The 27833-nt window shown below is 42.2% G+C and overlaps 1 protein-coding gene across 3 annotated transcripts in view; it reads right to left on the reverse strand.

The window, feature by feature from the left end:
* Positions 1-27833, reverse strand: part of CNTN1 (contactin 1) — a 193852-nt gene that overhangs the window by 80569 nt on the left and 85450 nt on the right. For all 3 annotated transcript variants that reach the window (XM_066591751.1, XM_066591749.1, XM_066591750.1), the window contains 3 exons: positions 13421-13543; positions 1978-2104; positions 1662-1846 (listed from right to left, as the gene is read on the reverse strand). In XM_066591751.1, coding sequence (XP_066447848.1) covers positions 1662-1846; positions 1978-2104; positions 13421-13472 — 364 coding nt within the window. In that variant the 5' untranslated portion in view covers positions 13473-13543. The remainder of the gene's footprint in view (positions 1-1661; positions 1847-1977; positions 2105-13420; positions 13544-27833) is intronic.

Raw genomic sequence — 27833 nt, forward strand, 5'->3', positions numbered from 1 at the left:
CATGGCTTTTCAGGAAAGCGGGCATGATGTAATTGCAACATTATACTTCAAAAGTTGTGCCATGATTTTAGAACAAAACCTATCATCAACTGAACTGACTGATAGGTGGTATAAAGTTAGACAAAAGTTTCTAAAGATTTGTCATATTTATCACCTAGCATGAGCCACTGTCTGGTGGAGCCTCAGGTATAGCAGCCGCAGGTCTGGAGAGTAATCAGGGAAGAGACAGGAGTCAGCAACAGGAAGTTTCAGTTTGCAGTACAATGGATGGGCGGGTAAAGTAGTCAGATGGAAAGCCAGTAGATGGTAGCGGGAAGTCTCAGTTTTCAGTACAATGGATTAATCGGGTAATGTAGTCAGATAGAAAGTCAGGAGTCGGTATCAGGAGGTCTTGTCACAACAGCAGAAAAGCAGGCGAAATTGGATCTGTTCAATGCTGTGGAGCAGACCAATCACACGCTAGACCTGTGGGACAGGAAGTGGACTTAACAGGAGCAAGGACAATACTAGGATCAGCAGAGATGCAGGTCCAGCAAGCCATATAGCTCACTGGTGAGAGAAACCGCCTAGAGCACAGGAGTTCCCAGGTTCGAGCTCTGACAAAGAGGCTTCAAGTGTATATATTAGGCTGAATAGCTAGCATTGTTTGTGCAGCTGATATAAATATTGGTAGTGATAAACGAAAGCAATGGGCACAGATGCCTTTTCCAGTCCCATTAATTTCTGCGGACTACTTTTGGACTGAAAACCTGGATCCTGCAGCCTATTGTTGTTGTCATCAGTCGAATTCCAAAGGTTAGTCCACTTTTACATGTTTAACCCCTTTCACTTCACTTGTTCTATTAGTGCTTGTAAGATATCATGTTCAGCAATAAAACAGTATTGTAACAAATAGTAGGTAGCCCATGAGGTATATGTTCACACGTAAGAACAAAATCTATAAGCAGTCAAATTGAGAAAACGTTTGCTTCAGGCCAGTGACTCTTTTTAATAGAGTTGGACTTCATGCTTTATTCCTGTTCTGTGGCTAGGAGTGCCTGTTCTATAATTCCAAAGCAAAGTACCATTTCCATAGCAACAATGTTCCGGGAGCACGGCCAATGATTTCATACTGCAATGTATTTGACATACTCCTTAAATATTACAAGAAATAAGAGCACAGGGGCTCAATCATTTTCCAGCGCAGGAAAGTCCAACCTGTTCCTTCATTCTACCCAAGTGTTTTGTGCTTCCTAAATTCAATTCCCTGTAAATCATTGTCTGGTTATAAGACAACATGATGACTCAGTACTCTAAAACGTTAAAAATAAGCATTAATGCACATTACTCTTCCTAATGCATTTGGTTTTAAAAATTAAATGATCGTTTCCACATAGCTTAATTGGAGGACAGATATCAATTGTCATAATGAAGGTCTGTAGGCTACAGTATTCTCCAAAACTGTCCCATAGGTATGTATGCTTGCCTTGCCTGAGACAGCACGTCATTTCTTTGGGTAAGGGAAATAAATGGCTACCAAGTATGTACAACTTTATGATTATGAAAAAGGCAATAGATAATGTATATTTATAGAAGTATATGGATAAAATTTAGGAGCCGTTTCTTATTTTATGCCTCATTATGTTTGGCTGCTCAAAAAATGCATGCAGTTATGTACTTACATCCAAAATTTAGACTGGCTTCATTACTTCTAATTATTCCATATTCATTTGTAACTATGCAAACATATTTCCCAGAATCTCTTGACTTCTGTGGATTGGTGATAACAAGATTTCCTCCTATCATGCTATATATCATGCTATATTGTGGATTTAGAGGATCAATTTCCCAATTGTTGAATCTCCATCTAAAATAGATATACAAACCAACACAGTAAAAAATTAATAACAATACATAAATATATATGACATATTGTCGAATGCAACACAAAATTGAAATTATGTATACCTGTATATTTAAATTCTATTCTCCATTTACCTGTATGTGGGAGTGGGGTTTGCTCTGGCTCTGCAATTCATTGATATCTTCCCATCTGAAGATTCTTCGGGGTGAATAGTGTCAATAGGCTGCTCTTCAAAAACCGGTCCATATCTTTTTCCTTCTTCTATAAAACGGAACACAGTTATATATTTTTACAAGAATCACTAGGGCTGAAGTCACAGACTAAATAAAGAATGGGGTTAATTCAACATACAAAATAGCATGTTGGTCATGAATAAGAGTTACTATAATACACAAGCTGTCTCCTACATTGACTTTGTATGCTATTTTTACAGAGCCAAGACTGAATGCTTGGAAATTCAAGTTAATCCGCAATGGCCTTCAGAGTTTACACTTTTGACCGTAGATAAATTGTTAGAATTAGTGATTTTGAGAAGAAATGTGGTTAAAAGCCTTGTGGAGAGCAGAGCAAGAGCAGAGGTCAAAGCAAAGTGATGAGTTTTATTTCAGCTGTGTATAGAGCGGTGGAGCTACTGAATGTGCAGAATGGTCAGAGAACACGGAAAAGAGAAAGGAAACAGTAATGTAATGAAAGGATTCTGTGCAGTTCCTGAGCATCTAAACCGCACAGGGGAGATTTATGACTACAATGCACCCATGACAGACTCTCCCTTAATGCAGCATGTCATACTCATCAATAGGGCTACTAACCCCATGATGAGTTTGGTGAGAGGCCTAAATGATGTCAGGTCAAAATTAAGTGTGTTCAAGCTGTACAGACATTGGGTTAACATGTATTGGATTTATTGCATTCTCTCCACTACTGTAATAATCCAGATCAAGCCTTCTAGTGAATGGTAGACTTTAAATAAACAGTCTTGAACTACGTTGTGATGCGGTAAAAGGGGGACTGCTCTATGCATTGTAAAAGTTTAGTATTTTTTCGAACTTTTCATTTTTATCATCCCTACTTTTCCAGAGGTGTAACTTTAATTACTCTGTTGACATAACCATACAAGGCCTTGTTATTTGCAAGATGGCTTGTATTTTTTAATAGTACTATGTAATATACCATATAGTGTATTGAGAAACTTTTTTTAAAAAATTCAGAGGCTGGAAAAACACATTTGTGCCATTGTTCTCTAGGTTTTGCTTTTATGGCATTTGTGGTGCAGCAAAAAAGACATGATAATTGTATTCTGCAAGTCAGTACAAAAAGAGCTTTTCAAAATGTATACAGTTTTTTTAATGTATCATTACTTTTAAAAAATAAGAGTCACCATATTCTTGTATGGTATAACGCTTGTATTTTTCTGTCAATAAGGCAGGGTGAGGGCTAGTTATTTGCATGGCAACTTGTATTTTTTTCTACCATTTTGTATTACATAAGACTTTATGAGCACTTTTTATACATCTTTTTTAAGAAGACGAGGTGCTCAAAAACACAGTTCTGGAATTATTTTTTTCTTAGGACGTTCACCATGTGGAATAAACAATGCTGTGACTTCAATGCTTAAGACTTTTAGGGACATGGCGATACTTATTATGCGTATTTTTTACATTTGTTTAGTTTTTTATATTGCCTGTAAAATATACAGTAATACTTCTCTATGGCATTATATTGTTCGTTTCAGCATTAGTCTATTAAGATTAAAAAAATAAATACGCTAAGGTCTGCTCCCCCAGAAACTAGCAGCGTCCTTCATATCATGGAGTGCTGCAGTAGAGGCTCATTGGGCAACAAGCATAGATGTAAGTAGCAGAAAGTAACAAAATGACCTCCAGTACTTCCAGTATATCTGAAACATCTTCTTTATTGAAAACAAATAACAGATGATATTCCCAAAGGGGACTAATGCATTTTGAACATGCGGTTCTTAGTCATGGCTTGACTTCTGGGAAATCATATGCATGAATGAGCAGAAATTTGTAAATACCATGTTTTCATTGGTTCCAGTAAAGAAGATGTGATAGATACGTTGGAAGTGCTAGAGCTCCTTTTGTTACTTTCTGCTAGTTTATTAAGCCAAGCCGCAGGCAGAGCCTAATAGACTACGGTACATGGCAGCTGTGAGAGCGTTCACTAGGCTCTGGGCTGCTATGTGAACTTATTGGCAACCCCTGATCTTGTCGTGGTGAGAGCAGGCCAGCGGGATACCAGATTGGGCCTCCTCCGGCTAGCAACTTACTGATGCAGGCAGCATTGACCATTGCATCCATGGAGTCAACAGCCACGAATGCAGCTAGCTTTGATTACGCCCATTGCAGGCAGGTGTCGGTTGTCAGAAACAGCCAGCACTCACTGGACCTACTCCACACATCACCTGGGACTGCCAGCCATGAATTTACAGCAGGCAGTCGTTAATGGGTTAAAGAGGCTGTAACCTAGGGTCAGTACAAATATACAATGTGATATATTTACAAAGTTACTTACAGGCAATCTTCCAACTACTTTGAGCTCTATTAGCTAAGCTTATGCTCAAAGTATCTGATACGCTGAGTAAGGCCAAATGCCCAAGGACAGATTATCACTGCGGAAATCGCAGCCAGACACCCACCGCGAATTCTGCAGCAATGTCCGTCCATAGACATGCTGTGTTAAATGATTCTCCCCTGCCCACGAGCAGAAATCAACTACGATATTCCGCTTGTGGGCGGGAGAGTCGGAGCATGTTCTATTCTGTGCAGAAAAATGCACAGACGGCTTTCATTGCAGTCAATGGAAGCTGTCCGTCCCGCAATACTTCCGTTGTGAGCACAGTGGAAGTATCGCAGGAATCGGCGTCACAGCCCAGCGTGTCATGCGCTGCACTGCGCATGCGTGCCGGCTTGCCATACAAGACACTAGTGGTGTATCTGGAGAGGTGAGTATAGGGCAGTGATGGCGAAACTTTTAGAGACCGAGTGCCCAAACTGCAACTCAAAACCCACTTATTTATTGTAAAGTGCCAACATGTCAGGGGGCGGGGCTTATCACAATGTATGATTTTTACCTCCGTCATTCTTAAAAGGACACGGCTGTTTCAAAATAGACTGGTTGCAGATTTTGACTTCTTTTGGATGCGGAAATGCTTTGGCATTTGCGACGGAAATTTCCACTGAGGACATTCTGCAGCATTTCCACCTCGTGTAAACATATCCCAGCAGTGATATTGACTCACCCCCACCCCCCCCCCAGAGCGGCCCCAGCAGTAAGGGTGACAACCTAGAGTAGCCCCAGTGATAATAGTGACCCCCCAGATTGGCTTTAGTGGTTATAGTGACCCCGCACAGCGGCCCCAGCGGTAATAGTGACATCCCACAGCCGCCCCAGCGGTAATAGTGACATCCCCACAGTGGTCCCTAGTAGTAATAGTGACATCCAACAGTAGCCAGTAGTAATAGTGACATCCCACAGTGGCCCCCAGTAGTAATGGCGACATCCCACAGTGGCCCCCAGTAGTAATAGCGACATCCCACAGTAGCCCCTGTAGTAATAGCGCCCCCTCTGAGACCCAAATTCCCCCCTCCCCACCTCCACTGCTTGGTGCTGTTGCTGCCACTGATCCCAGGAGCACACTGTGACGTGCTGCCAGACACCTCCTCCCCTCCCCTCCCCTGCTCTCGCGGAACCAAGTAGGAGACGTCAGAGGAGGGGGGAGGAGGATCCCAGCTACACACTGACATCACAGTGTGCGCCGGGTTCAGCGCCGCTGAGTGAATACCAGTAGGGGAGCTGCGACACCCCTGCTGGTACTTACTAATGTGGTGAGTGGGCGACGGTGGTGAGTGCCAGCTGGGAAGGCTCTGAGTGCCGCCTCTGGCACGCGTGCCATAGGTTCGCCACCACTGGTATAGGGTCTCTGGGGGGCGCCGGGTCTGATTCCGCTGCAATATTTTGCAGGTCGAATCCGAACCGGCCGTAGGCATGAGGCCTAAGGGGATGTAACTTTTATAACCATCTTCCAAGCTGTTCCCTTGCTGTGGGCTCTTAAATCTACCACTATTGCTTTCAATGGAGCCGGCTGTATTGCTGGCTCAATTGAATTCAATGGGAGAACATCGCGCTCCTCCGCCACAGCTGTGACAATGCTGTCACAGTGTCCAGTGACAATGGGACTCCCCGCGGAGATGAAGAAATCCTCTGCCACAGCTGTCACAGCCGCAGCAGGGGATAGCGGGAAACGCCCGTGTGACAGAGCCCTTTTGAGCAGATAAACGCTGCCAGCAGTGTTTTTTCCGCTGTGACGCCCACTTAGGTCATTCTTATTTTAATAAAAAAGAGAAAAGTCTGCAAAGAAGGTTTCTTTTTTATTACTTTTTTACATGGATTTTTTTTAACAATTTTTAAAAATATTTTCCCACGTTCATGTAAGAGACTTGAACCTGTATTCTTATGATCGTTCAGATAATACATTGCAGTACTTCTGTACTGCACAATATTATCTCTATTCATTTAGATTAAGAGCCATAGCAGACCCAGAGACCATTAACTGGCATTCGGTTGGCATGCCATCCCCTCATCCCTCCAGGATTAGATGGATGAGGGCCAATGACATCATAGAGAGAGTTCTCTTCATCTGTTAACTCTGTACATGCTGAGATTAACATTAAGGTGTTAACATAGGGAATAGGTGTTCAATCCAATCCTCCTCACTGCAGCTGGACTTGGCTGTCAATCACAGCTGTCTCCCGCTGTGGATGTTGTGAGCTTCTGAGCCCGCATCATCTACATACCATAGATGTACAGCATTTTGTTGGAACTCCTTCCCTCCCATGACATGAATGTACATCATGGGGCAGAAAGGGTTTACAGTGGTTTTCTGAGTCTAACTGCCAACATCTTCATCAATTAGCTGATTGAAGAGGTCATATCTCAACTGTGAGCGCTGTATTTCCTTTATTGTTTACCAGGCATAGTGCCATACATTTTGTAGCAACTGTGCTTAGTACTACAGATCTCTGCAGCTCAGTTCTGAGCTGCAATAACAGGCACAACCACTACAAAATTGGGTCAATGGAGGTTTTCTGCACTAGTACTATCCACCATAGGATGGATCCAGGAGAACGTTGTGGCTTCCATTATGAACAGAAGCCACAATACTAGTAGAAATAGAGCCTTATGCGTTTAATTCTCTTTCCTTTTTGTAATACACTGTAACATCTTCTTTATTTTTTAGAATCCACTCAGTAAGACACTGATGCAGTAACACTGAAGACATCTGCAAACACTTTAGGAATAATTTTCTATATTTAAGTAGGCATTGTTGTTTCAACAAATCTTACATCAATCAATGGTATAAAGAGTATAAGAATATAATATAATATTTCTAATCGTCTTCTCCTTCTCCCTGTCTCCTGTACTGACCATTGATTCTGAAATACTAGGAAATCCTGTCTTAAAATGGATCAGCTCAATGACAGATCAATTTACATGTCTATTGGGAGGACCCAGAGGAAGCAGAGTATGAGAGAGGGATGCAGAGAAAAGCAGCCACTGCTCTGCCTCTAGTACAGATGTGTCCTCCCAATTTGTCCTTAATTCAACATATCTCAAGCTGTCCAGCTCAAGATGACCAGCTTTACAAAAATATATATGGCTTTTGTGATTTTGATGCTATATGTGTCTGTTTGGCCACCCTGTGGTTATGTTGTGAGTTACAATGTGTGAAGTGTTTTAGTAGCATGACCCAGTAGTGTATACAATTCCTTTCATGCGAAATCAAAGTCTTTGATCAAATTCGAGCTGGAGACATCTGTATGTGTTTTATCTCACCCCAGTGCTGCACTAACAGCTACACTGCTCAGTACAGCTATATAATGACCTCCAGGCTGCTACTGTTTGAGACTGTGTTAAAGAGAGCTAGGGGAGCAGAATCTCCAGTTCTCCATGTGTGCTGCTTATGGTATGGGAGACATCATTGCACCTAGTCCTACCCACTAATTCTAGGAAAAATAACAAAATTAGATGGAACCTAAAGACTGAGAAATTTGTGAAAAATTCAATATACAGATCATATAATAGCCGGGAAAAATGCAATATCTCATGTACACACACAATAGCTTATTCTAGCTATTCTAAAAGTCACCAGAAACAAGCACACTTTAAAGGGATTTTGTCATTTAAAAAAAATCAATACTTACCTATTGCTCCCCAGACAGCCTTCTTCAAGCATCTTCTCCTCGCTGAGCTTCTCCAGTCCCCCAGGGTAATCTCATCTCAAACTGTCCGGATCCTCCTCTTCTTGTTATGATGCGTCCATTTTCTGCATTCTTCTTCCGGCAGGTCAGTGTAGGTAATGTCACTAGTGACGTAACGTTCACTGCCTAGGAAGGAATGCCGATCTATTGCTGAGACTGTGCATGCGCGCTGTCTTGCCCCGAGAGTTCATATTCGCCCCGAGAGTTCATATACTATGGCAGAGAGAGAGCACACATGCGCAGTCTTGGAAATAGCTCAGCACTCCCTGCTAGGCTATCAACGTTATGTCCCTAGTGACGTAGAGTACATTGCCCTGCAGAAAGGAGACTGCAGAGAATGGATGATTCGTCACCGGAAGAAGAATCGGACTGCTGGAGGTGAGGTGACCCGGGGGACTGCAAGAGCCAGGAGAAGATCGTCTGGGAGAAGATGCGGTAAGAAGACTGATGAGGGAGGAATAGGTAAGTATAGAATTTTTGTTTTTTTAATGACAGAATCCCTTAAAGGCATATGCTAAAACTGCTGATGGGTTTAGTTATTCTCAACCAGTGGACCATGCAGTTCAGAATTGCAATAATACGTAACATTAAAAAATTGTTTATCCCTAGTGACATAACCTCACCCAACTTGAAAACATATTTTGTCATAAAACCTATAACAGCAAAAATGAACATACCAAGGTTATTCCAATGCTGGAGTGACAAATGTAATAAGTTAAGTGAATTAAGTAGCGTACAGTGACAGGCTGCATGTTCGCGTGTGGAAGGTTATTGCCGTTTGAAGTGTAACATCTGTCACAGCTCACTATGTCGTGAACACATTCCAATTGCCTTCAACTGTAACTGACCTTTATAAGCACTGCTGTCTTTTTTCACTGCAGGCAAATATACAAATTCACACTGCGTTACATTAAAAGGATGGATAAAAATGCTACTGTAAAAGCAGCATCTACAAACAGCCCTAGAGATTTACGTGGGCGCATTTCATTGGAATTCTGCAGATCTCCTTCGGTGGTAACCCAAGCATACATTGTAAAAGAATATAGTCTACAAAAGTCGGATGGACACAATTCTTGGGTTAGCTTTGATACAGTACTTCGGATTTTCGGGTCTCTAAAAATTATGAGCACATGGTTTACATCCAGTAAGATGTATCACTAGCTAATGTGCTGTCTGTATGCGTGCCATTCTCCCATGCATAACCATACTCCTGGTTTTATATCATGCTTGTGTGATGCCCCATATTCCAAATATGTGATTCTTTATGCCCCTGAAGTGCAGGATGTCACACATCAAATGCCTCTTAGCTCCACTGTTCACTGGCTTTCCCCTTTTCCTTCCTCTCCTAGGAGGAATCATGTTGTACATGCTGGACAGCAGATAGTGCAGTGTTCAGTATGTAAGGGAACAGCTGGGGAGACAGAATAATTACAGAAGTACCCTACAGATTGTAACAGAGGGGCATGCCGGCTGCTCTGCTGCTGAGGCTATAGCCATTGAAGGGACAGGAATCATGGAAACTCTCCAAAATATAGAAAATCAGCAGCACCATACAATACACACAAGTCAAGTGCAGGAGTACTTGCCGTGCACGCCAAATCCTGGATCCGGACACCAAGGATCCACAAACGTAGAGTCCAAAGGAAGAGAGGGATAGGTGGTCGAAACGTCGTCTGCGAACATGTCAGATGTTTTGCAATAAAAGTATGGAGTTCTTTTGATCTCTGCCAGATTATTTCTTGGATTCCCTGGTGCTGCCTATCCCTCTCTTCCTTAGGAATCATGGAAACTCAAGTCCTTATTATAATCCTACACACTGCAGGCCCTGACAGCATCAAAATAAAAGTGCTATACAAAGCTATGCAGGATAATGAGAAAATAATAATTACTTTTGAGTTACAGTGGCTTCAGCTGTTGAGCACTCAGGACACATTTAAGTACTTTTCATAATTTGGTAGATAATTGTGTGGCGCTGAGTGTTAAGGCAGCAGAAATGCAGTTTTAAGATCTCACTCCTGACCTGAAGGTTAATGAAGGTTCAATACCCGCATGGTTTAGGTAGCTGGATCAAGGCTATCCCAGCTTAGGATAATAAATAAATTACCAGCAAGCGCTGTAGAATAAGTTGGCGCTATACAAATAACAAGATTATTTATTTTGAACTTGTATTTTAGAAGCTTGGAAAACTTCTTAGCTTTACCTGAAAATTCCTTTGAAGGGGTTGCCTGATATTGACAAAACATTTCTGTTAGAGTCCCCAGAAAATAAGCAGATGTTATGCTGTTGTGACCCAAAGCAATTAGCTATAAACTGCAGGCAGCACATGGTCAGTTCTCCTGCAATGCCACCAGAAGTTAACTGAGAAAGCAAAGGTCAGTAAATGTAATAGACGGTTGTGCAGAGCCTTCTACTTTGGTTACTTGATGGCTGTGCTGGGCTGTCTGCTCTAAATACTTCATGGGAATCTAAAATGTGAAATTTCCCTCAGTTAACCGAGAATTCTCTAATAAGATATATTAAACAGGTACAGATAGCAAATCTCTTCTAGGTTAGTAAAAATAACGTTATCTCTCGAAAGCACTTGTTCTCTTAGGGTACTCTTAAGGGGTTACTGTTGTATTATGTCTCCACCAGAAGCTAGGGGTCGAAACATAATTGAGCTGGGTTGACATGCAGGTGACGCCCCCAGCTTGTGATTGGCTGTCCCTGCTGCCCTGCTATCTCCGTGTCTCTGCTCTCATGTGCCGTGCAGACCCTGCTGTTGCCACTGTGCCGTTGATTGCCTGTCCCCGCTGCTCTGCCACCTCTGGCTCTCGGCTCTAATGTGCCATGCAGACACTGCTGGTGTCACTGTCCCGTAGATTGGCTGTCCCTGCTGCCCTGTCATTTCTGGGTGTTGCATCTCATGTGCTGTCCATATCCTGCTCTTGTCAGTGTCCCGATCCTGCTGCTGCTGGCAATTGCCATACACCGTCAGTGCAGGACAGTGGCGGGGGGTCTTGACTGACAGCAACAGAGGGGCGAAGAACATGTGCGATCCTCAGGGAGACGGAGGACCACTGCACATTGCTGATACCTGCAGGATGGCAGATGGACAACGCGGAAGTGGGGGTGAGTCACAGCAGAAGGGACCGGACGTTCCAGTGACAGGGGAAAAAAATCATCATCAGCCGGGCAGATTAGCCTACAGTGGTGGCAGAGCTGAGAGCCAGAGGTGGCAGAGCAGTGGGGATAGGCAATCAACTGCACAGTGGCAACAGCAGGGTCCAGACGGCATATAAGAGCAGAGACACAGAGATAGCAGGGCAGCAGGGACAGCCAATCACAAGCTGGGGGAGTCACCTGCATGTCAACCCAGCACAATTATGTCTTCACTCCTAGTTTCCGGAGGAGACATAATACAACAGTACCCTCTTAAGGTACTCTCAAACACGGGACTTGTCGGAGTCACTTGATTTTCAGCTTTTCTAAAAATCAAGTGACTGTTGGCAAGTGTAAACAGGCAGTCATCTACGACTGACTGCCTGTTTAGTCTGAATGGAGGCAGGTGGCCAGAAGAGCTCTTCAGCACGCTTTGACTTTATTTAGGAAGCGATGATCGCTCCTGTGTAAAACTGCAGGAACGATGATCACTGTTACAACTGTGGGGTGCTTAAGTTGTATGTAACCAAGTTAGATAATATCTTTAATTTCCAACCTATCCCTGAAAAAGCTGGTATCAACTATGTAGAGATAGGAGAAAACTTACTGAAACTATCATTTTACACTCCAGTTGTATAGTAAGGTATATTGAAGTAAAATGCACCATGTTAAGAAGTACACATTTCTTAATACATTTGAAACCTCTTTGGCTGCCTGTGCACCAGAAATTGAAATCTGCATCTGTTATGAGCCAATTTATGGTGTAAACTGTAATACATCTTTTGTTCTGTGGGAGGCCCCACCCCTCCTGCCTAACCCCATTTACAGAATTTAGAAGTCACAAATATCAGAGCAAATATGGCATACCCCAAAAGTTTGCAACTTTCGTTCAACAGAAAACTAGCATAAATCATTCAACGGCAATCTGTCATTTACTTTTGCCCCATAAGCTAAGCCTATGGGTTGAAAGTAGGTAACTGGATGAGTCTGGAGATATGTTATACTTACCTCCCCCCATTGAGCGGCACAACTAAGTAGTCCAACAGTTCTAATGCACTGCAGTGGCAGTTTCAGCGCACACCAGGGGAACAAGAGGAAAGGTAAGTATAAAACTTATATCCCTGGACTCAGCGGGTCACTTAATTTTAGCCCATAAGCTTAGCTTATATAGCCAATTGTAGGTAACAGTCTCTTTAATAAATTCCTTTCATAGAGTTAAAAGATTAAATTCTGGCTCCTTGCAGCCGTCGGTAGAGAACTAACTGTATATTATTCATGCATGAAAAAAAAAAGGTTGGACAGAATTTTGAACCATTTAAATATATGACAAAAAGTTGCATTTGAACATTCACTTTAAACTGAACAACACAAATAATAGAGATAGAAGTTAGGATACTTACCGTATATACTCAAATATTAGCCGACCTGAGTATAAGCCGAGTCAATAAGTTTTACCACAAAAAAACTGGTAAAACTTATTGACTTGAGTATAAGCCTAGCTATACTCGAATATATACTAGGTAAAAAAAAACACAATACTCGCCTCCCAGCCGGCGTCTGTGTCCCCAGTGCGATAGTCTCCCCGGCGGTGCGGCAAGCTGCTTGAGAATTCTTCCCGTTGTCATCTCCCTGCTCAGCTTTGAATTCCCCCGCCATCAGTGCTGTGTAAGTGCTGTGACTGGATCAAGCGCCAGCCAATCACAGCCGTCGCTCGATCATTCACAGCCATTCAGTGAATGAGATCACTGAATGGCTGTGATTGGTTTATTGAGCACCGGCTGTGATTGGCTGGCACACAATCCAATCACAGCACTTCCTTACACAGTGCTGATGGTGGGAGAATTCAAAGCCGAACAGGAAAATGACAGCCAGGAGTATTCTCAAGCAGCTTGCTGCAGCGCAGGGGACACAGATGCCGACTGGGAGGTGAGTATTGTTTTCTTTTTTGTTTTTTTTTTACCTCACTCAAGTATAAGCCGAGGGGGAAGGGGTTTCAGCATAAAAAATGTGCTGAAAAACTGGGCTTATACTCGCGTATATACGGTATTTTACTGCTTACATGACACAGTCATAGTCACTCTAATATGCTCCAAGTGCTGGATTTCTTAAAGAGAAAATCCACATTAGAGATCATGCAATATGTGTTAACATTTCTTACCTGCCCAGCAGAAGAATATGTACAATAAAAGTTGCGTTACAGCAGGCCACATTTTGGATGAAGTTGAGTATGGAGAAATTTACCAAATGCTTCTTTCTGCCTCTTCTAATTGTTCTGTTTCAACTATAAGAAAAATCAAATAGTATTCATGATACATGCAGTGACCAGAGCTTATCTAAAAAGAACAATGACGAAAATATGTTAGAATGGCCCAACATGGCATTATCATAACAAAACTTTATTGAAAATGCATCTAAAGTGGATTGTGAATTACGAGTGGAGTTAATATCATAGTTAATAGTTCTATAGTTATGAAACATGATTTTTGGATCAAACATGTTGATGACTGGTCTTCTCCTTTTAGGCCTTAGTCAGACGGGCGTTTTTTCGCGCGATTTGCGGATCGCATGACGAATGCGCATCCGCAAATCGCGTGACCGATGCCCGAAAATCTGCTCCTAGCCGCGTTTCATTAGAAACGGGCTGGAGCTGTCCAGCGCATTGCATTCAATGGAGCCGGCAATACAGCCGACTCCATTGAAAGCAATGCGCTGCGGGCGAGTGTGGGATGAATTGTCGGGAAGGGCTTAAATATATAAGCCCTTCCCTGCAATTCATCCAGAAAAGTGTTAAAATAAAAAATATAGACATACTCACCTGCTCCCGGCAGCCGGAGTTCCGCGCAGCCGGCCTGCAGTGGGTGTGAAGGGGGTGTGAGTCAGACCCGCCCCCTGATTGGCTCAGTGCTGAGCCAATCAGGGGGCAGGTCTGACTCACACCCCCTTCACACCCACTGCAGGCCGGCCGCCCGGAACTCCGGCTGCCGGGAGCAGGTGAGTATGTATATATTTTTTATTTTAACACTTTTCTGGATGAATTGCAGGGAAGGGCTTATATATTTAAGCCCTTCCCGACAATTCACCCGCGCACGCCGGCAGCCCATTGCTTTCAATGGAGTCGGCTGTATTGCCGGCTCCATTGAATTCAATGGGCAAACATCGTTCTTCTCTGCCACAGCTGTTACAGCTGTGGCAGAGAAGAATGATTTGTCTTCTATATGTTCTTAATGGGGTCGGCGCTGCTGCCGCTGGCCCCATTGAGCGCATATAGTGAAGAGAACAGGAATCGCAGATCGCAGATAGGTGCGATCTGCGATTTCTGTTCTATAATTTATCGGACGAGCGCATAAAAAGCGCTCATGTGTCCGATACCATTGCAAAGCAATGGTTTTAAAAAATCGCCGGACGCATGCGCAAATCGCGCAAAAAAACGCCCATCTGACTAAGGCCTTAAAGGGTAACTAGTGATTTTTTAATTCATTTTTAGGTACCTATCTCAACCATATAAATAAGTGAGCTAATGTTACCTTACTAAGTTATTCCTTTCTGTCTGAATCTCCCTGCCTCTTTTTCCTCAGATGGTCATGTGATCTCAATTCTGACCACCTCAGGTTTATCTGGGGGTTATGGATTAATTTTCTAGTCAATTTCTCATTCTGTGTGATGTTGTTACATAGACCTACCATGGAAACTGGCTAGAGGCAGATAAAGAACAGTTTCTGATGATGATCACACAGCTCCTGTCACACAGTTATAATAGAGGAGATCACAGCTCATTCTCCTGACTGCATACTTATGGTCTGTAACTAATTTAGGTCAATATAGAAGTTAATGATAATTAAACTGCCCCCTCGCAGACAAAAATGGTATAGCCTTAACTAATGCTGGACTGCTGTATCATGGGAAAGTGAAAGTAAAAAATCTCACCATCAAGATGGTGTCTGATAAGGAGGCTGCATAGCATGGAAGTGGCTGGAATACTCAGAGGAGACCCCCAGAGTAGGACGGAGGACAGTCATCGAAAAATATGTTTTTGCCAGAATGGTCCTTTACGTTGTTAAAAATATCTCTGCCCCTACAACTGAAGCTGATGGTCTGATTGCATAGTTTTCTAAACTAGCTTTCATGGATAGCATTACATTTTAGGAAGATTTATATAAAAAGACAAGTCATTAAATAGGAGTGGGGTGCGCCATGATATGCCATCACTTACTGATCATTGGGGGGTTTCAATATTGAGATCCCCAACAATCCTCAGAATGAAAAGTCAATCGTCAATGAGCGTTAGGCACTACTGCTCCATCACAGGTTCTCTCCTGAACAGCAATACTCTGCCTACCTGCTTGTCAGGTAACTACAATGTAGACCCATCCTCTCAAGTAATGTTCCCTTGATATCATGTTACCGGTGCGCTGCTATGCAGTAAAAAAGCCAATACCAGAGGTCAGACCCTCGCAGATCAGACTGTTATAATATGTGCTAGTTATATACCATAATATTACTACTGGAAATATCACTTTATCTATTTCCCCAGCAAACAACATAACGCAGTTTATTTAAACCGCACCTTGGGATAGAGATATCAACGTCTCAGCAGCAGGTGAAAAAAACAAAAATGTGTGCGGATGGTATGTCCCATTTATATAAAATAGCTGTGCTATTCTGGAATGTGCTAACATGAAATTTTGTCTTCAGGAAAGCATATGACAGAAGTGCTGCAAGATTATTCTTAGAGAGGAATTTATTTACATACTTGCATCAGAGGTCTGCCGGAATAAAGTGGCAAATTTGGGTGCACAACATATTCGCACAAAGATCTGTGCTCCTGTAGCCCCGCAGATTTACTATAATTTACAGCAGAAATTGTCGTAAATTATATCTCAAATCTACACCACCTTGTAGTTGGCATAGTAGTTGGCATAGTTTTGCCTTTCTTGTACAGGAACTCACCAAAGATGTGCAAATTTATTAAGAGTCATGTGCCTCTTAATAAATTTGTCTCATCTTACACCAATGCACTACTTTACTAATGACTTGCTTGGTGTAAGATCAAGTCATTAGTAAATCTTTGCCTCAGGCTTTATTCACATGAGCATTTTTATGCAGCTGTGTAGCCGCATTTTCAGGAGCCCTAAAACACACGACATTCTGAGGCATTGGATTCCAATGCATTGGTTCACATGGGCGATTTTACGGCACGAACAATTGCCCAGCGTGGAAAAATAGAACATACGCTGCCGATTCTGGTGGGCGCTTTTACATGCGGCCAGAAAAGATAGTTCTGGTTCTATGCCGGCAGCTCCCATAGACTCCTATGGTACCTGGAAAAAATGGGAGGGGGAGGCAGTTTAGCAGCGTCCAATGCAGGGGAAAGCTTACAGTTGCCTCTATTTAGGCATTTGAAGTCATTCCAAGGATTTATGCCGAGCGAGGGATTTTCGGGCTGCGGCGTATTTTTTCGCTAATACATTGCACCCAGTGGTGTGAATGGACAAGAAAACCCTAATTAAGCTCAGGACTTGATCATGGAAAATCGTCCATTCATGCGTATTAACAGCACATATGAGTAAATATAAAAACGCATACGCTCGTGTGAAGGGGTCCTCAATGAGTCCTTTTATATGGTATGATTGTCAGGCGCTTAAGGGCCCGAAGTCAACCTAATGATTATTGCTCCTATGCTATCACACAGGAGCGATATAGTCATTCAGTGAATAGGGGCAGAGCGGGGCAGAGATCTTTTTATGCCTGCAGAAACTAAACAAAGAATGATAAGCGAAAGACAGATGTAACATAGACCTTGTGACTGTTTCCAAATATTTGTAAGTAGCATCTAAAAAATAAGAAAATTCGAACAACCCCAGCACTTCCACTGGGAACTTCTTATTCATAAGATATAATATTATCTATAAATAAAGTTGAGGTTTTGTCAATCCTACTGTTAATTTTGATTGATTTCAGACAGTATTGGATCTCCAAATTGGCTATGGCATTTGCCACAAAAAACTACACATTTTTTTCAAAACCCATGAAGTTGAGAATACATGTGATAATAGTGTTTCTATTGCTAATTAATTTATAAATTTAACTTTTGGGTAACAAATGTCTCTTGATCCCTTACAGGATTTACAATGTGAAGGGGATTCTCTGGAAATGATAAAATTGAAAGAGTGTTTTTGAGGGCACTAAATCCATTTCTCTATCCACTTCAGTTCAGGGTTTCGGCCCTGGATGAATTCCTATATTTAATTAAGCAGATCCTAAATCCTGAGCGACCTCACCTCCAACACTGATCTTGCTATTCCGCATCAAAGTAATTTTAGTAAAATGTAATTTCATGTCACAAAACCACTGCCAGGAAACAACATCTTATTATTAACCGCTCAACAGTTTTGGATGAGCTCTGTTCCTTCTGCAGGAAAGGACATTATTTTGGATAAACAGAACTTGTTCTACGTTAATTAGTAGAGATGAGCGAACGTGTTCGTCCGAGCTTGATATTCGTGCGAATATTAGGGTGTTCGGTATGTTCGTTATCCGTAACGAACACCATGCGGTGTCCGGGTTACTTTAACTTTCTTCCCTGAGACGTTAGCGCTTTTTTTTGGCCAATATAAAGACAGGGAAGGCATTACAACTTCCCCCTGCAACGTTTAAGCCCTATACCACCCCCCTGCTGTGAGTGGCTGGGGAGATAAGGTGTCCGCCTGATATAAAAGTCTGCCCCTCCCGCGGTTCGCTATGGATGCATTCTATATGCGCTCAATGGGGCCAGCGGCAGCAGCGCTGACCCCATTGAGAACATATAGAAGACAAATCCTTCTTCTCTGGCACAGCTGTAACAGCTGTAGCAGAGAAGAACGATGTTTGCCCATTGAATTCAATGGAGCAGCAATACAGCATGTTCCACTGAATGCAATGGGCTGCCGGCGATCGCAGGATGAATGGTCGGAAAGGGGTTAAATATATAACCCCTTTCCTGCAATTCATCCAGAAATGTGTTACACTAAAAATATATACCGGCGTATAAGGCGACCGGGCGTATAAGACGACCCCCCAACTGTCACCTTATACGCCGGTAATACAGTGGAGCAAAGAATAAAAATCATTACTTACGTTTTTAGATGATCTGCGGCGCTCCTGCAGGCTGTCGCTCCCTCCTAATCCACGGCAAAGTATTCCTTTCTCCACGAAAGGCTTGAAATCCCCGCCTCCAGAAACACAGCCAATCACAGCCATTCAATGACATCATTGTCATTGGCTGTGATTGGCTGAAGGCACGTGTCTTTCTGGAGGCAGGGATTTAAAGCCTTTCATAGAGAAAGCTTGTCTGCCGTGGATTAGGAGGGAGTGACAGCCTGCAGGAGCGCCGCAGATCATCTAAAAACGTAAGTAATGCTTTTTATTCTTTGCTCCACTGTATTACCGGCGTATAAGGTGACAGTTGGGGGGTCGTCTTATACGCCCGGTCGCCTTATACGCCGGTATATATTTTTAGTGTAACACATTTCTGGATGAATTGCAGGAAAGGGGTTATATATTTAACCCCTTTCCGAAAATTCATCCCGCGATCGCCGGCAGCCAGCCGGCTCCATTGAATTCAATGGGCAAACATCGTTCTTCTCTGCCACAGCTGTTACAGCTGTGGCAGACGAGAATGATTTGTCTAGTATATGCTCTCAATGGGGTAGGTGCGATCTGCGATTTCTGTTCTATAATTTATCGGACGAGCGCATAAAAAGCGCTCATGTGTCCGATACCATTGCAAAGCAATGGTTTTATAAAATCGCCGGATGCATGCGCATGCGCAAATCGCACGAAAAAACGCCTGTCTGACTAAGGCCTAAGAGTCACTAAATTGTTTTCTTTTTGTGTACCAGTGGTCATCAATTTACTTTTTGCCAATGTAGCTGTATGACACTTTGCATTTTGTGGGATGAGTTCTAGTTTTTATAGGGACCAATTTTGCGTATATACTCGTATAACATATTGAATAACTTTTATCATTTCTTTTGCTTGGGGCAATGGAAAAATGCATTTTCACCATTGTTTTTTGCAATTACTTTTTATGACACTCACAGTGTGGTATAAATATTATATTCAATCAAAAAATAAGACACTGGATTAATTGTGCACCTATTTATTGTGCAATTATTTCTTTTGTACAAAATTGTGAGGCACGTACGATTTTTACATTATTTGAATTCCTGTTTAGGGGAAGCGAGATGATCATAAACATCTATTTTGGATTTGCCATTTTATTTTTTTAATGGCATCTTACATGCTTTATAAATAATGTAATTTTTTATAGTACGGGTTGTTATGGATGTAGCAATAGCAATTATGTATAGGCTTTCTTTTGTTTTTTTCATTCTTTCAATATTTAAAGCGTTGTCTAAGGGGAAAAATGTTTTAAAATTTTTTTTCTGTGTAAACATGTAGATGCCATGGTCAGCCATGACTGCAACATCTTCGGGGTTAAATTGTGTAACAGTGTGATTAGATAAGCAAGTCTTATTGTGATCTTTTTCTGGGAAAAAAAAAACATATGTGACAATCAGAGAGCAAATATACTCTTTCATTGATAGGAGGGAGAAAACATGAAGAACAATTCATGTTCTCCTTCCCTGGGACAGGAAGATATACAGTAGAATCATAAATCTTCCCTGATGCCACCGATCTCTCTTCCCCCTCCTTCTCTCCGCTACTCGCTGACTAAAAATAGCAGCTATGCTATCAGTATTCCCCACTTCACTTTAAATGGCTGTAGCTTTGGTTCTTTAAGGCAATGTTCCCCAACTCCAGTCCTCAGGGACCACCAACAGGTTGTGTTTTCAGGATTTCCTCAGTGTTACACAGGTGATGTAATTATTGTCAGTGCCTCAGACATTGCCACAGGTGTTCTTACCATAGGATATCCTGAAAACATGACCTGTTGGTGGTCCCTGAGGACTGGAGTTGGGGACCCCTGCTTTAAGGGATACAAAAATGCTGTTTTCAAGCCAAAAGTCTTAGCTTTAAACTGACAGCAAAACATAATAGGAGCCATGATACAACTGGAGCTACAGCTAATTAATAGAGATGAGTGAACACCAAAATGTTCGGGTGTTCGTTATCCGGAACGAACTTCCCGCGATGTCCGGGTGTTCGTTTCGAATAACGAACCCCATTGAAGTCAATGGGCGACCCGAACATTTTTGTATTTCGCCGATGCTCGCTAAGGTTTTCATGTGTGAAAATCTGGGCAATTCAAGAAAGTGATGGGAATGACACAGTGACGGATAGGGCAGGCGAGGGGCTACATGGTGGGCTGCATCTCAAGTTCACAGGTCCCACTATTAAGCCACAATAGCGGCAAGAGTGCCCCCCACTGTCAGCATAAAGATCGTTCTCCTCTGCCACAGCTGTAACAGCTGTAGCAGAGAAGAACGATGTTTGCCCATTGAATTCAATGGAGCGGCAATACAGCAGGTTCCACTGAATGCAATGGGCTGCCCGCGATCGCAGGATGAATGGTCGGAAAGGGGTTAAATATATAACCCCTTTCCTGCAATTCATCCAGAAATGTGTTACACTAAAAATATATACCGGCGTATAAGGCGACCGGGCGTATAAGACGACCCCCCAACTGTCACCTTATACGCCGGTAATACAGTGGAGCAAAGAATAAAAAGCATTACTTATATAAGCCCTTCCCTGCAATTCATCCAGAAATGTGTAAAAATAAAAAAATATATATACTCACCTTGTCCCGGCAGACGGAGTTCAGCCGCGGCCGGCGGCAGTTCTCTGAACTGCTCTCTGTAGTATTCAGCAGCCGGGGATTTAAAATCCCCGCTCTGACCAATCAGAGGCAGCTCTCACTCACACCCATTCATGAATTCATGAATGGGTGTGAGTGAGAGCTGCCTCTGATTGGTCAGGCTGTGACCAATCAGAGGCAGCTCATTCAGCAGGCGGGGATTTTAGATCCCCGGCTGCTGAATACTACAGAGAGCAGTTCAGAGAACTGCCACCGGCTGCACTGAACTCCGTCTGCCGGGACAAGGTGAGTATATATATATATATATATTTTTTTTACACATTTCTAGATGAATTGCAGGGAAGGGCTTATATATTTAAGCCCTTCCCGAAAATTCATCATGAGATCGCCCGCAGCGCATTGCTTTCAATGGAGCCGTCTGTATTGCCGGCTCCATTGAATTCAATGCGCTGGACAGCTCCGGCCCGTTTCTATTGAAACGCGGCTAGGAGCAGTTTTTTCGGGCGATTTTTCGGCCCCGGTCACGCGATTTGCGGATGCGCATCCGTCATGTGATCCGCAAATCGCGGCAAAAAACGCCCGTGTGACTAAGGCCTTAAGGTTAAAATTAGTTATGTCACTAAGAGGTTAAAAATGCACTTAAGGCATCTGAGTTCTGCATCAAATATACTTCTATGATGCAGAAATTCAAAATTTACAACGAAAAATTACATTTCTCGGAGAGTTTTTCCAATTTTAATGTGACTTTTGGAGGAATTAAAAGTAATCTATTAAAAGCAAGAAAAAAACACATATTCACTGAAAAAGCCAAAAATACCTGAAAGTCTGCGAAGGCACAATCGCCGTAGGGCATTATTGTCTGGCTGACTACATATTTTCAGGGCTTAAGGCCATTGCGCCTGCCCTACGGCGATTGTGCCGGTGGCGATTGTGCCTGCCTTATGGCGATCGTGCCTATGGCGACCGTGTCTGCTTCGCAGACTTTCAGGTATTTTTGGCTTTTTCAGTGAATATGTGTTTTTTTCTTTTTCCTCACCTCTGTGATTTTATGTAATTTATTGTGAGTTAGCGTAGGTACTGACGGAAGCGGTGTGACCTCGACGCGGTCCGTCAGCCTATGCGTTTTGGCCAAAATGCAGTACTAACACCCGCATTTTATTAGTATGCATTAGTATCTTTGTATGTAGTTTGCTAGTTGGTGGGGGAGCCCAAGATGTCAGCCAGTGTGGCCCACCTTGGAGATACAGGGCAACCCGCTGTCATATCAGCCAGGGTTGATATCCTGTATGGTGGGTCACCACCCATCTATGGCTGACATCTTTGGTATCGTTCACATGTGCAGGCTATTAGTATATGCAGTCGCTCCTCCCCAAACTGGGCTGGGTTGAGTGGGTGACTGCATATTAGCCTGCCAGGAACAAGCTGCTCCTCCACACATTATTGTCTGGCTGACTACATATTTTCAGGGCTTAAGGCCATTGCGCCTGCCCTACGGCGATTGTGCCGGTGGCGATTGTGCCTGCCTTATGGCGATCGTGCCTATGGCGACCGTGTCTGCTTCGCAGACTTTCAGGTATTTTTGGCTTTTTCAGTGAATATGTGTTATAATCTATTAAGAGCAGAGCGGTCATCTTGGATATATTTTTGATGGCATACATACATACTAAAAATTGTCTAGTGACTAGTGATCAGCAATTAGTGGAATAGTATTTGGCTGATTACAACTTCCATTAATGTCAATGACAGTAAAAATCGAGTTCACTAATTTGCCCTCCAGATGGTCGCCAATGCAGACAAAGCCCCTAAAATTGCATGGGAATACAGCCACACATCTGAGGAACACTGTGCTTCTCCCTAAAATTGGTCAAAATAGTGTACAGTGGTGTAGGGGTCAATCATAGCACATTCACCACTCAAATGCAATTTTTATTGCATATGGACTGCGTGACACATGCATCCATTGACTTCATTGGAGGTCATTCGTATGAAATCATCGCTAAAATAGAGCAAGCTATTATGTTTCTTCATCTTGCAGAATACGCAATTTGTCCTCATGAACATGAAGGAATATACGAAAATACGTGCTTTTCAATCGCTGCATTTTTCCATGCATCTTCCGCGCGGACGGCGATCGCAGAATTCACAATCAAATCCATTTGTGAGAGACTAGCCTAAGAATGTCCTCCAGCTTGTCCCGCCATCCAAGTAGAATAGCTGGGGTAAGTTGTGTTGGAGGCATTTGTGTCCACTAGTATGACTAGCTTATGTTCAGGCTCCGTGCTTATGGGTGGTTAGGGGGGTATTTTTTTTTCGTTCTCATAGCCAAGGGATGGAGGGCTGGCTGCTGATCTGAAACATGCTGAAATATGGGGTAGATGTCTGGATAGTTAAAATCTCCCATAATCACTATGTCATGCTTTTTGGAGAGGTTGGCCATCTGATGTAGAGAGAGTTCATCAATATCTTCTGCTTGTCCAGGTGGCCTATAGTAAATGCCTACAACAGTGTCCTTTCTGTTGTTCTCTCCTTGTATTCTTACCCAAACAGTTTCTACAGAACTACCATGTTCTGAAGCTTGAATCTCTGTGGATATGAATGTTTTCCTAACAAACAACGCCATGCCTCCTCCCCTTTTTTTAGGTCTGTTTTTTTTATAAATAAGTTGTACCCTTCAAGCCTTGTATTCCAATCATGTATATCATTCCACCAAGATTCTGTGATGCCTAGGACATCATATTTCTCTTCCTGTACTAGGAGCTCCAATTCTCCTTGCTTGTTTCCCATGCTCTGTGCATTTGTGTAAGAACATTTTAGTTTGTGATCGGTGTCTCTTGCTCCTCTACTTTCCTTCTGAATTTTTGTCTTTGTTCTTTCTTTTTACTTCTAATAGCGAAGTTCTCAAATGTATTAATTAGCTGTATATTTTTACCTGGCCTTTAACTTCCCTTCCCATATTGTTCCTCTTCCACCTCCACCACCACTATGGAGATGTTACTTAGCCATTGGTTTCTTCAAGTTTTTTTTTAATTTCTTTATTTTTTTACTTTTAGTGTAGTTTTATGTAGCTTATCAGCTAAATTTGAAGTTTGCAAAAAAGCACTGCAAGCCTTGTGAGGCCTGGAAATAATTAATAGTAGCTGGACTGGCGACTTTGAACAACTTCTGATGCCATTGACACACACTGTGTGTATTTGCTGTTTGGTTTTCTTTTTGTTTTATATTAACAAAAAAATGCAGCCAACTAAATAAGCCGCAATCCCTGAGAGGCACAATAGGTCAGAACAGGCAGCCACACAGTACAGCTTGTATTTTTGTGTAGTGTTCCTGTTTGGGCAGTAGAATTGAATTCCCCCATTGCTAGCTGTGTAAGGTCTGCAAATAATTCATAGTGGCCGGACTGGCGACTTTGAATGATGTCTGAGGCCACAAACAGAGAACTGCAATATTCCCAATATCAAAGCATAGTTTGTCTGTCTGCTGTGCTGATATACATTGACTACTGCAGAAATATACCCTCTACCAATGTACGGAGGATGTTTCGTATAGGCATATAAATGTGATGCAGCTTCTTTCTCTGCTCCTTCCAATAGAACCATGTTTAAGGTCTGTGCTGGTATACAAGTTTTCACACCAGCAGAAATATATCCTCTATAGCATATATGTACCTATTAACAACAGACCACATGTTATACATGTATATAAATGTGATGCCGCTTCTCTGTACTGTGCTTAACTGTAAAATAGGCACAGTGTAACCAGCAGTCAAGTTAAATATGGCTAAGTTGTGATGCAGGCATCCAATGAAACTGCTGCTCATATGCAAGATGGAGGCCACATTTGGTGACATCAGCAAGATGTCCTGGCTGCTGATTGACTGCACGCTGATCTCTGCAGCAGGCTTTATGAAAAATTAAATTTTCCCACAATTTTCATCAAAAATCAGTTTGGATTCATCCGATTTTATTTCCCGCCAATTAAGACAAGTAATACCATCAGTGACCCTATGTTGGCATTTAAAGTAAAACTTGAAGGTTTGTTGAAATAAGGTGTAGATATGTGTGTATTTAATGAAGAAATTCAGTCTTTCATATCTGAATATTCTATAATGCTGGCATTTTATAGGCTACGAAAAAATTAGCTTCTTCCTTGTATCCCATAATTACTGACATTAGATATTTCAATGAGAGACTCAGTGCCTGGGTGGACAATTTATTACAGCCACTTGTCCAACAAGTACCTGGATACATTACGGGCAGCAAAGAGGTTCTAAAATTACCTTTTAAATTCAAGTGGAGAAACAATGATGTCTGGCTACGGTGTGATGTTGTGGCACTTCATTCATGCATACCTCATTAGTTGGGATATGTAGCCATCTCATCATCTTCAGAATTTTTAGAAGATGATATTCTAGAAGTCTACAGGAAGTCGTGAGGATTGATTATCTCCTGAAGTACATTTTTTTTTTCAGTTTTAATGAGGCTTACTATCTACAAATGAGAGGTTACCCTTTGGGGTCTAAATTCTCCCCTGTCCTTGTCAACTTACTTATGGCATGGTGAATTGAGTATTACATATTTTCTGCATCAAGCCGCTTTAAGAATCATGTCATGGAGGACCTCTAATATGATAAGGGTTATTACAGACCATGTACAGATAAGAGTAATTACAAGGCAGCTTGTGCAGACATTGAAAGCTTATTGAAAGAAAACCCGATACAAACAGTCGATGCTAAAAAGAGTCTCCCACGCAGCAGGTTACACAGGAAAGGCTACTTTCAGGTTAGGGTAACAATTGGCGAAAAGTATAACTCATACAATTCAACTGTCTTTAGTGATAATTTTGATAAGATTAAGAAAAGTCCCAAGATGACATTCTAAGGCAAATAAGAACTAAATGGAGTAAAATGTGTGGCAAAAAGGGGTAGAACTCTAGACAACATACTGTTCCCCAGTGAATTCAAAACGCACATATCTGGCAGGATTGGGTATCACAGAATTTTTCTTAGACGTGGTGGAGAATAAGTATAGATGTGGTGAGCAAGTATAAGCCAAAACCAAAAAAAAAACATTTTGCTTGGCTGATAATAAGAAAATACTTAAATCAAAAGCCTTATCAATTGTAACATGCAGTTTTGCGCATCATATATTGAATGCATGGTTGGAAAATTAAAAATAAGACTTCCAAGCATAATTTAAACATTAAAGGGGTTCTGACATCAAAAAAAAAAAATTGTACTCACCTTGCCTGGCCTGGCCCGATCGCCAGGCATGTCCCCTCCAGCCGGCATCTTCTTCTGTGCCTTTAAAGCAGAGCAAGAGCGGTCAAAAAGACCGCTTCCTGCTCTGGTCCGTCCGTCAGGCATTTCCAAGGTGAACGGACGGATCGCCCACAGCAAGCACGTCACAAGCAGTGCTTGCTGTGGGCGGCCCGTCCGTCCTGCTGAACTCCGAGATTCTGCGCATGCGCAGTGGAGACGCGACCCGTCCTGACTCCTGTCAGAGGGCACCTCTCCACTGCGCATGCGCGCGATCCCGGAGCAGCGCGGCTCGTAGAGGAAGAAGACTGCCTGCCGGGAGATGACCCCCCCGATGTCAACAACAACAGAAGAACAGGTAAGTATAAGATTTTTATGCTTTAGCAGCCATTAAACCATGGGTTCCCTGGGTCCATTAGGCACACCAGGGAACAATGGCTGCTAAAGCATAAAAAAATTATTTGTGTCAGAACCCCTTTAACTACTTTTCGTTTGATTTCAATTTTCAAAACAGTTATTAAACCTGCACGAGAAGGTGACTGGGGCAAATCGAGAGGCTTTTCGGATTCTATGTTTGGGAATCAGGTATCCTAATAGAATTAACATTATTAATGATTATATTAGTGATTTGCTATATGTGTATTAAGTAGATGTAGTTGAGGTTCTCCATATATTGAGCTTTTGGGCGGATTACAGGATATAGGTAAACCCAGACAGGAAAAACTGTTGATTTTGGAAACTTACATATAATTGCTGGGCTGGAACATCTTTTACTTGTTTTGCAATTACTGCCGTAGGATCAAAACGTATTGTACCCCACTACCTGTCTATATGTTTCCTCGTTTTTCTGCTTTGAAACTGTGTTCTCACTCATTTCGTACCACGTTGAACAGGGAGGATGATGACATAACTATATGTAAGGAGAACCAACCAAGAGATCATTGTTTTCCCATAGCTCGCTTATAGATGTCCGTGCCTACGAGAACACTACGTCTGGCCACAAAATAGCTGCAGAAAAGTCCTTACATTTATATGGAATGCTTTACACCGAGGATTACAAGCAGTCAGAAGATTTCACAAGCTATGGTTTCAAATGAATCAGTCAGATGGAAGGATATAATGTGATTGGATTCATGGATTGGCTGTCAGAAGCTGCCAAGTCTTTTCCAAGCATTATTTTCATTCCCATCCTGGTGTCAATTTAGTAATTAATTTTGCATTGCCATTAATTACTGTGTGACCTACTCTATGGGTAATCTTTTCACATCACACAATCAGTAAGCCCTCGCTAACATGTGATACCACAGATATTAATAGAGCGATGTACATAATGTGCGAGAACCCATCACTGCCGGATACCATTTGTTGTGTAAGCTGTGATCATGTCATTAACACAGTGTATAAATTAACATTTTAACATTATTTTTAGTATTGTATTATAATAAAAAATCTACATATTGACCAGCAAGTAAAAGGCTTCCCAGGGGTATTTGTCATTGAATCAGTGTCACGTGCAAAGACCTGGAGGGCAAAGAACATCACACATTCATTTTGCAT

Source organism: Eleutherodactylus coqui, chromosome 2 (assembly GCF_035609145.1).
Source record: "Eleutherodactylus coqui strain aEleCoq1 chromosome 2, aEleCoq1.hap1, whole genome shotgun sequence".
Taxonomy (NCBI): domain Eukaryota; kingdom Metazoa; phylum Chordata; class Amphibia; order Anura; family Eleutherodactylidae; genus Eleutherodactylus; species Eleutherodactylus coqui.